Genomic DNA, 11,413 nt, shown 5'->3' with positions numbered 1-11,413 from the left:
AGCCTTATTTGATGAACAAGTTAACAAATCCTACTCTTAAACTTAATTCCCTTCCAAATTTCTTTTACTACCATCCATGAGAATGCAGCCAACTTTTTCACAACTAAAATCTGAGATCAATATCATATTCAAGAGACCAACATAGCTCATTTTTTCATTCTGATGGATATCTCATTTATTAGGCACAGAATTCATGATGCTCCAGTGCCAAGAACTACTAAGCAACAGAACATATGTAGGCAGATGTGATGTTTGCGTATTCACACAATATGACATTTACACCAAGATCAGAGGTGTATTATTGCTGGAAAAAGAGTAACAGTAACAGAAAGAGAAGTAGTAATATTTATTCATTTTATAAGGTACCACTCATAAAAGCATCTCCATGATCTTAACAAATAACCCTCTCCTAGACCAAACAAACAAATTCAGAGGGACGTTCACATCTTTCCACGTTTAGTTTCTCCTAAATGCCAGGGGTAGATGTTGCTTTTGAAGTGTTCAACAGGGAACAACAGAAGAAAGAAGCGCAAAACAAAATGCCACTTTTTGGCAGTGGCACTGGATTCCTGGAAGGTAGGTAAAGAAAGAGAGGTAAGCCACCACTGGGGAAGGAAGAACAGTGGAAAGCAGATTGTCCTAGGCTAAAACCTAAGAAAAACAATAAAAGAGCCTCTCGTATGGTAGAAAGAGAGGAATGCTCTTAATGAATGAAGAGGCCCAGGGGCTCCCTTGGCCTTGAGGCACCTAATTCTCCACAGGAGCGCCAGGTAAAATTGACAGTGAGGAATAAGCTGATAGGTCTCACCTTGAAGCTTGTCACCAGAACAGCTTGATATCATAGTTTCACCAGAATGCGTTAGCCTTCAGGTGGTGCTCACGAAAACTCCAGGAAAAGGAGTTCCGGTCATGGCTCAGCAGTTGACACAAGGAACTCGACTAGGCTCCATGAGGTTGTGGGTTTGATCACTGGACTCGCTCAAGTGGGTTAAGTTTACTGCGTTGCTGTGGCTGTGATGCAGGCTGGCAGCTACAGATCCGATTCAACCTCTAGCCTCCGATTCAACCTCTAGCCCCACACTTCCATATGCTGCAAGTGTGGCCCTAAAAAAACAAAAGAAAGAAAGAAAAGTAAACCCCAGGAAAGAGGCAGAGCTTTCTCCCAAGATCTATGAAAAGACACAAAGTGTGTGCTAATGGCTTCAGAGAAGGCCAAAAACATATGGCCAATAAGAACTCTATTAAAAAGTGATGCTGGGGAGTTCCTGTCGTGGCTCAGTGGCTAACAAATCCGACTAGCATCCATGAGGAACTCCGGTTTGATCCCTGGCCTCGCTCAGTGGGTTAAGGATCTGGCATTGCCCTGAGACATGGCTCGGATCTGGCATTGCTATGACTCTGGTATAGGCTGGCGCCTACAGCTCCGATTGGACCCCTAGCCTGGGAACCTCCATATGCTGAGGGTGCGGCCCTAAGAAGACAAAAGAAAAAACAATATCCTTGGCAAGAGAATCACTTCTCACAGACATATTTGTCAAAATGCTAGCCAGTGTAATCTGAAAAGGACAAAGGGTAAGTCTGGGAGTGGGGTTTCACTTGGATCACATGTCACCTGGATGGAATTGGAATGCAGTTGTTTTGATTCCTGAGCCACTCTTGGACACTGTGTTACATTCATAACAGCATCCATTACAGGAGAGTTACCACATTACAATGGATTTAAATATATATAAATATATAGCTATAATTATATATAATATTTATAGACATATATATATATGTATACATATATATAAAGTGAGGCCTAACCTACAAAAGACCATGCAGTGAGTCACTCAGAATTGCATGATCTATGCTAAAAATAACCCAAAGCCCTCTTCAGATATGGACCCAACAAAGAGGAACCTGAGCCACCTCAGAGGACTGTACGCAAGTGACTGCCACCACAGAGAATTTTGGAAACCTGCTAGTGCTTGTGGACACTTTTTTCGGGATGGTCAAAGCATATCCCACCTGGACAGAAAGTCTCTGAAGCGTATGCCTGGGTCTTGGACACACTGAAAGCTGAACGTGAGCACAGTATCTACCATGGATGCGTCTGTGGAAATTCGAGGTCATTAAGTACTACGTGACCATTACTGATGCTTGGGACACAGAGACGTCAAAGACATGATGACAGGCACACCCCAGGCTGACTGTGTTGTCCTAAGCGTTGCTGCTAGTTTGGTGAATTTGAAGCAGGTATCTACAAGAATGGGCTGACCCTTCTGGCTTACACTCTGGGTGTGAAACGACTAATTGTTGAGGTTAAGTTGATTGCACTGAGTCACCCTATGGCTAGAAGAGACACAAGGAACTCATAAAGGAAGTCAATACCTACATTAAGAAACTTGGCAACAACCCCGCCACAGTAGCATTTGAGCCAATTTCTGGCTGCAATTGTGACACACGACATGCTGGAGCCAAGTGCAAACATGTCTTGGTTCAGAGGCTGAAAAGTTGCCTGTAGAACCACAACTGCTTGAAGCTCTGGACTGCATCCTGCCACCAACTCTTCCAACTGACAGATGTGGTTTCTGCTTATCCAGAGAATCCACAAGCAGGTGGTATTGGTACTGTCCCTGTGGGTTGAAGGGAGACTGGTGTTCTCAAACCAGGTGTGTCAGTCACCTTTGCTCCATTCGTGGTTACAACCAAAGTCAAGTCTGTTGCAATGAACCATGAAGCTTGAATAAAGCACTTTCTGGGGACAATGTGGGCTTCACTGTCAGGAAGGTGTCAGAGATGTCTGTTGTAGCAGTGTGGCTGGTGACAGCAAAAATGACCCACTGATGGAAGCAACTGGCTTCACAGCTCAAGTGATTATCTTGAACCATCCAGAACAATTCAGTGTTGGATACACACCTGTGCTGGATTATTATACAGCTCACACTGTTGGCAAGTTTGCTGAGCTGAAGGGAAGACTGATTGTCTGATGGTCCCAAATTCTTGTAATCTAGTGATGCTGCCATTGTTGATACAGTTCCTGGCAAGCCCATATATATTGAGAGCAGCTCTGACTCTCCTCTGGGTTGTTTTGCTGTTTGTGACATGAGATAGATGGTTGCTTTATGTGTCACCAAAGTGGACAAGAAGGCAGGTGGAGCTGCCATGGCTGTGGCACAGACTGGCAGCTGCAGCTAGATTCAGCTCCTAGCCCAGGAACTTCCATGTGCCACAGATGTGGCTCTGAAACAGAAAACAAAAACAAAACACACATAAGACATATTTTATCTTCTCCAATAAGACCTTACCATATCTCAGGCTTTTTCCCTCAGGAATCTTTTTTAAAAAATTGCTATTGTGGATGGTATACATCTTTGCATAGAATTTCCCAATTAAGTATTTCTCTTATGTTTGTCTATGTTGATGCTGATTCAGTCACCAGGACAGTATTCATTGGTTTTGGTTTTGATAGCTTATCAGTTTTCTGTTTTGATCTTCTAGGTTGTTTCTCTTACAAACAATGAGATTTGTTCTCACTTTTCTATATTTACGACTTTTTCTTGTCTTACCGCACTGGATAAGATCTGCAAGAATACTGTTGAACAGAACCAGTAAAGGGTAGCTTTGACCTCTGACAAGAATGTGTCTAATATTTTACCCTTGAATGTTATGTTTACCTTTAACAAGGTCAGAATTTTCTAGTTTGATAATATTGTTTTTTTTTGATAATTTTTGTTTTTAACAAAGAATGGTGTGGTAACCAAGACCTACTACAGTTTAAAATGATTCCTCTTGAAGATTTCATGATTAAAGAAATACGTAACAGATCAATATTATTTGTTTTAAAGGAACAGTATTATCTATTTCTCACCCAGGAAGCTCAGAGCCAAAGTGAGTATACCAACTTTGCATATCATACCTGCTCATCTTCCCAACCCCATACCTATTCTAATTCATACCATCCTACATGTTTTTCCCTTACTTATAATGCATGGACCTTTTATCAACTGCCACAAATCTTTAATGAAATGAAATGAGGTATAAATAAAAACTTTCCATTAGTTATCAGGAAATCACATGGAACTCTAACAATGTGGTTAATAAGGCTCTTGGGTGGCTGTGTGAATCAAGTCTCAAAAAATATTTGGAATTAAGTTAGATTCTGTGGGTCCTCAGGAATCTGGTCAAGAGGAAATCTGGTAGTTAAATGAGGCCTACTTATACTTTCATTGTCAAGCTTAATTATTTGTCATAAGTAGCCATCAGTAAACACATTTTCAGTTCATAGAATGAAGAGAAACTCAGGATCCCTTCACATTTGAGAAGTAGATGATAAGTTTATTGAATGCACACCCAGGCCATTTTTCCTTGATTTTTTTTTGGAAGACATCAAGGAAAAAATAATTACACCTATCTTACAGTTGAGTGACTTAAAAAACTCTACCTTCCAACAGAAGTATAAAGAAGATCCATAATTTGATTTATTGTCTTTGTCAGGCTTCTGACATACATTTCTGCAATTTCAATAAAAATCTCAATTCCTCTATTTTTAGGGCTGAGAAAATGCTTTCTTTTATCTGAACAGTCCCCATATGATCTGACACTGTTCCACATCCACCCTTTCACAAAGACAGACAAATCTTTAGTAAGAGAAGTTATATTTATAAACTTGAGAAATAGTTAAAAAAGAAACAACAAAGCCCCCAAATTACAAAGAACTTGCTAATATGCAAATCGCCAGTCCATCTTAAGTTTGGCATATTCAATCTACTTAACTGATTTGTTTAATGTGGTAATTTTTAAATACAAAATCCACTTGGGGGATGAATGATATATTTATGCCCTTGACAAAAGATAAGTGTGGTAACTAAGGCAATACAATTCCTGGTTATTTTATTGCTCAGGCTCATCAGAATTCACAGGATATGTGAGTAATGTCCAATGAAGTCAGGTGAATGTAATAGAAGGTGCCCCAGGCTGACACACATTTTCATCATACAAATCTTCTGGTAGTGCCTCTTCATCTCCATCAGGAAAGTAGGTGGGGAATGGCAGATTTTTACAGAAATCCTTATATGCAGGCAGTTTAGAATCTTTGATCTGGAAGGAGGAAACAATGATCTTATTAAAAAGTTATACCAATTATTTAAAGACAGACTATTACAATTATTATTCACAATCAATTCTGTTCCTATATTTTCTTTTTTTTTTTTTTTTGTCTTCTGTTTTTTAGGGCTGCACCCACGGCATATGGAGGTTCCCAGGCTAGGAGTCTAATCAAAGCTGTAGCCACTGGCCTACGCCTACGCCTACGCCACAGCAACGTGGGATCTGAGCCGCGTCTGCGACCTACACCACAGCTCAGGGCAACACTGGATCCTTAACCCACTGAGCGAGGCCAGGGATTGAACCCATAACCCCATGGTTCCTAGTCGGATTTGTTAACCACTGAGCCATGACGGGAACTCCTGTTTTTTTGATCCTACATTTTCTAATGTAACGACAGTTGTTAAGTATATAACATATATCCATTTTATAAATCCTATATCCTTTTATAAATATATTTTTAATTCCAATAGTTTTTTTTTTTTTTTTTTAATGGCTATATCCACAGCACATGGGAGTTCTCAGGTCAGGTCGGCATGTGGAGGTTCCCAGGCTATGGGTCAAATTGGAGCTTTGGCTGCTGGCCTATGCCACAGCCACAGCAATGCAGGGTCTGAGCCATGTCTGTGACCTACAGCACAGCAACGCCAGATCCTTAACCCACTGAGTGAGGTCAGGGATCAAATCCACATGCTTATGGATGCTAGTCAGATTCGTTAACCACTGAGCCAGGATGGGAACTCCCATGTATTTTTTGTCTTTTTTTTTGTTGTCTTTTTGTCTTTTTAGTGTCCTACCTGTGGCATATGGCGGTTCCCAGGCTAGGGGTCGAATCGGAGCCGTAGCCGCCGGCCTACGCCAGAGCCACAGCAACACCAGATCCGAACTGCATCTGCGACCTACACCACAGCTCACGGCAACAGCGGATCCTTAACCCACTGAGCGAAGCCAGGGATCAAACCTGCAACCTCATGGCTCCTAGTTGGATTTGCTTCTGCTGTGCCATGATGGGAACTCCTTATGTATTTTTACTACACTATTTGCTACCAGATTTTTTGAGTTAGGGTTAAAAAAAATTAAATTTACCTAGCATTTTTGGTAGTCTTAATTAGAATTAAGACTAAGAGCATATACACCAAAACATAAAGGTTCCTCAAAGAAATTAGCTTATATTTAACACGTAGTAATCTCACTGAGAAGCAAAGGACAGAATAGTACTTAATGAAAATAATAATAAAACTATAAGTCTTCAACTTTTTTAATTCTAAAGATGTTCTAATTACATTTATGAAGTCATAGATCAAGGAACAGTACAGCTATTGATATGATCTAAAATATTGGGTTTTATTTTTGGAAAATATTATTGCGTTCTTCAAAGCTTCTCACACAAACTTCATTCAGAGAAATAAGAAAAAATTACACATAATTATACACACAGAGTAAAATGAGACATAATCATTTTGCCGAAAAGAAATAAATAATTTGAAGTACACAGCTGCTAGGAATAGCTAAGTATAGAAAAACAACTCTTTTCATATAGCTCATTAAAACAACAGAAATTATCAATGAGTTGACCAGAAGAAATACCTTTTTTTTTTTTTTTTTTGGCCAATTGTTAATCTTGGTTTGAATTTAACTTGTACAAAAAGTAATATTCTGCCAATTTAAACTGTTTCATAACTTGAAACTCAAAACCCAAGCAAATAAACAAAACCAACAACAAAACTTTGTTACTTTCGTAACTGTGAAAACTTAGTTATAAGTTGCCTAAACAGTGAACTTATACACAGGCACTTTCACATTTTTATGATCTCTCATACATGAGGAACATTTCAGGTGAAAGCACTACTTATGCATTCTGTCAATGCTACAGTACTACAAAAGAGTGCTTTGAAACACAGATGATGCTATTTCATCTAAATATCATGTCCTAGGGACACTGAAGGTGAGAGAAGAAAAGAGAGAAAAGTCTTGAAGCCCACTGGCCACCTTTAAATGTAAACGCATGTCCCTTTGGTACACTGCTATTATTTTTTGAAGCTTCATGTTCTCCATTTATTTAAACTATAGTAATTTGAAGTATAGCTGATTCAGAATGTTGTTTTAGTTTCAGATGGAGAGCAAAGTGATTTGGTTATACATGTATGTATTCTTTTTGAGGTTCTTTTCAACTACAGGTTATCACGAGATATTGAATATGTTCCCTCTGCTAAATAGGAAGTCCCTGAGGTTTATTTTATATGTAGTACTATGTCTATGTTAATCTCAACCTCCTAATTTATCCCTCCTTGCACCTCTTTCCACTTTGGTGACAATAAGTTTGTTCTCTGTGTCTGTGAGTCAGTTACTGTTTTGTAAATAAGTTCACTTGTGTCTTTTTTTAAGCTTTCACATGTAACTGACATCATATGATACCTGTTTATCAGACTTATTTCATTTAGTATAAGCTCTAGGTTCATTCATGTTGCTGCAAATACCTTTATTCTTTTTATGGCTAAATAATATTCCATCACCCCCCCATATCTTCTTTATCCATTCATCTGTTGATGGACATTTAGGTTGCTTCCATGTCTTGACTAGAGTAAACGGTGCATTAGAACATTGGGGTGCATCTATTTTTTCAAATTATATTTTCCTCCAGATACACACCCAGGAGTGGGATTAGTGGATCACATGGTAGCTCTATTTTTAGTTTTTAAGGAACATCTATACTGGTTGCAGCAGTTTACATTTGCGCCAACAGTGTAGGAGGGTTCCTTTTTTTCCACCATCCTCTCTAGCATTTACCGTGTGCCGACTTTTTGATGATGGCCCTTCTTGACTGGTGTTAAGGTGGTACCTAAAGTAGTTCTAATTTGCATTTTACTAATACTTAGTGATGCTGAACATATTTTCATGTGCTTTTCAGCCATTCATATGTTTTCTCTGGAGAAATGTCTAGTTAGATCTTATGCCCATTTTTTGATTGGATTTTTTTTTAAATATTGATCTGAATAAGCAGTTTGTATTTTTTGGATATTAATCCCTTGTAGGTCACATTGTTTGCAAATATTTTCTCCCATTTTGTTTCTGGTTTACTTTGCTCTGCAAAAGCTTTGAGGTTTAATTAGGTCCCATTTGTTTAAATTTGTTTTTATTTCTATTACTCTAGGAGATGGGCCCAAAATGATATTGCTGTGATTTATGTCAGTGTTCTACCTATGTTTTCTTCTATGAGCTTTATAACATCTGGTCTTGACATTCAGGTCTTTTATCCAGTTTGAGTATTTTTGTATATGGTTTGTGTATGGTGGTTTGTATATGGTGTTCTAACTTCAATGTTGGAAATGTAGTATCTACTTTACCCAGCATGACTTATTGAAGAGACTGTCTTTTCTTGACTGTATATTCTTGCCGCCCTTGTAGAAAACTGACCATACTTGCGTGGGTTTATTTCTGGGCTTTCTATCCTGTTCCACTGATCTATACTTGGTTTTGTGCCAGTACCATACTGTTTTGATCACTGCAGCTTTGTAGTATAGTCTGAAGTCAGGGAACCTAATTCCTCCCAGTTCTGTTTTTATTTCTCAAGATCATTTTGGCTATTCAGGGTCTTCTGCTTTTCAATAAAAATTTAAAATTTTTTCTTGTTCTAGATCTACAAAAAAATGTCATTGGTAATATGCTATTACACTGAATCTGTAGATTCCCCTGTACAGCACAGTCATTTTAACAATATTGATTCTTCCAATCCAAGAACATGGTATATTTCCCCATCTGTTTATGTCATCTTCGATTTCTCTCACCCACAACTCATAATTTTTGTAGTACAGGTCTTTTGCCTCCTTAGATAGGTATATATTCCTAGGTATTTTTATTCTTGTGGATGCAATGGCAAAGGTGATTATTTCCATAATTTCTCTTTCTGCTCTTTTGTTGTTAGTGTATAGAAATGTAGAGCTTTCTGCATATTAGTTTGTATTCTGCAACTTCATGAAATAATTTATGAGATCTCATAGTTTTGGGGTGGTGTCTTTAGGATTTTCTATGTATAGTATCATGTCATCTGCAAACAGTGACAGTTTAATCACTTATTTTTCCAATTTGGATTCCTTTTATTTCTTTTTCTTCTCTTACTGCTGTGGCTGGGCCCTCTAATGATGTTGATACAAATAGAGAGAGTGAGCATCTTTGTCTTGTTCCTAATCTTAGAGGAAACCAAATTGTAGCCTGATGTGTCTAGGGCTCTGGGGCTATTCCATTCCCCCTTACAGTTTTCAGGATCTCACATTTGCTCTCATCAGCAACGAATGGAAACTCTGGACCTGGGCCATAACATCTTGGGGTAGAGTGGAATAACGGTGCTCTTTGAGGCTTTAAAAACAAAATAACAGCCCCTTAAAAACACTCAGGTTGAAGAACAATGAATTTATCACAGAAATTTAGAAATTGTTAAAGGATGTGAAAGAACACAATCCGAAACTGATAATGACGTAATGATGCCAGAACAACCAGGTCCTCATATTGTGACTTCCTTTCCTGAACACCTTGAGACCTTTTATGAGTACCAAAGGGGGGAATCTGAGATCTCTGAGTATCAAATGTTAATTACTGGATCAAAATGTAGAATTGAGCACCGATTTTCACTCTCTGGTTTCTGGTAAATTCTGCACAAGTCACATACCCACTTTATGTTAAAATGTTACCTCTCACAAAGATAATAAAAAGCAAAGTACTTACAAGTAAAAGGAAGGAAATGCTTTTCAGCTTTTCTACACTGATTATGTTAACTGTGGGTCTGTCATATATGGCCTTTATTATGTTGAGGTAGGTTCCCTATATTCCTACCTTTTTTTTCCAAGAGTTTTTTAAAAATTTTTTTTATCATAAATGGATGTTGAATTTTATCAAAAGCTTTTTCTGCAACTATTGAGATGAACATAAGGTTTTTTCTGCTGTTTGCGAAAGTAGTATATCACACTGATTGATTTGCAGATATTGAAAAATCCCTGAATCCCTGGGATAAATCCCACTTGATCCTGGTGTATGATCCTTTTAATGTATTGCTGGATTCAGTTGGCTACTATTTTGTTGAGGATTTTTGCATCTATGTTCCTTAGTAACACTTGCCTTGTAACTTTCTATTCCTTTGATATCTTTTCTGGTTTTGGTATTAGGGTGATGGTGGCCTCATAGAATGAGTTTGGAGGTGTTCCTTCCTCTGCAATTTTTTGAATAGTTTCAGAAGAACTGTGTTAACTCTTCTCTAAATGTTTGATAGAATTTGCCTGTGAGGCCAGCTGGTCCCAGACCTTTGTCTGTTGGGAATTTATAATCACAGACTCAATTTCGGTACCTGTAATTGGTCTGTTCATCTTTTCTATCTCTTCCTGGTGCAGTCTCAGGAGACTGTACTTTTCTAAGAATTTGGTCATTTCTTCTAAGTTGTCCATTTTATTGGTATATAGCTGCTTGTAGTAGTCTCTTATAGTCCTCTGTACTTCCGTGGTGTCAGTTATAACTTCTACTACAAATTTATTTTCAGAATGGAAGATTCAAAAGTAAAGTTCTCTCATGCTATTATGTTGGCTTAAATGCCAGGTACACTATTTGTATTTTACTTGATGGAAATAAGTCTCTGAGAGGTTAAGAACTTTTTTGCAAATCTATCCTGTACAACATATTTTATCTGTATGTTTTGAACTTAAAAATGAACACACATTTTTAAAAGGAAAATGCTTAAATGTGTAATCAGAGCAATGCTAGTAATAATAATAATAATAATAAATCTCCCTTTAAAATGTCCACCTCAAAACACCTTTCTTGTTGACTCTCATTTAATGTCCACTTCATATATTTCCAGTTTCCTTGTCAAAGTACTCTTGAAAAATGAAAAAAAAAAAAAAACAAAAAAAAAACTTTTTAGACAGAAGTATTCAATATTTTGGCAAGTAGTTATCCTAATATCCCTTTTTGTATTTCTAAAGAGCCTTTTACTGGTCCTACCCTTTGTGCAGGTTCATGGTTTTAGAGACAAAGGCTATAAGTTATTTTGTGCAATTTTCTCACTCAGGTGCTCCTAAAAAGCAGAAAAATTAGCAAAGAACATGTGGGGAAATAAGCACTTATTTTCAAGTCACATTTATGGGTGCAAAGGAGAACTTACCATACACATCCAAATATCTGAATAAGGAAAAATGAAAAGTTATACATACCTTCACTAGGCAATTTTTGTGTCCAGGTACAGAGCCATTTACATAGATTATATTGTGTTTTGTGTTTATTCTCCACACCTAAAGTAGAAATGAAATCCAACTTTGAGAATATACTTGTGTTACAACAA

At 37.8% G+C, this 11,413-nt stretch overlaps 1 protein-coding gene and 1 pseudogene across 1 annotated transcript in view; one reads left to right on the top strand and one right to left on the bottom strand.

Annotated features, from left to right (window-relative positions):
* Positions 484–4,641, top strand: LOC100153897 (annotated as a pseudogene).
* Positions 4,627–11,413, bottom strand: part of MRPL3 (mitochondrial ribosomal protein L3) — a 39,201-nt gene continuing 32,414 nt past the window's right edge. The window contains exons 9-10 of the mRNA XM_001925038.5: positions 11,286–11,363; positions 4,627–5,085 (exon numbers count right to left, since the gene is read on the bottom strand). Coding sequence (XP_001925073.2) covers positions 4,933–5,085; positions 11,286–11,363 — 231 coding nt within the window. The 3' untranslated portion in view covers positions 4,627–4,932. The remainder of the gene's footprint in view (positions 5,086–11,285; positions 11,364–11,413) is intronic.

Source organism: Sus scrofa, chromosome 13, assembly GCF_000003025.6.
Source record: "Sus scrofa isolate TJ Tabasco breed Duroc chromosome 13, Sscrofa11.1, whole genome shotgun sequence".
NCBI classification, from domain to species: Eukaryota; Metazoa; Chordata; class Mammalia; order Artiodactyla; family Suidae; genus Sus; species Sus scrofa.
Note: the sequence above shows the minus strand (reverse complement) of the source record. Positions and strands in the feature narration are given on the sequence as shown.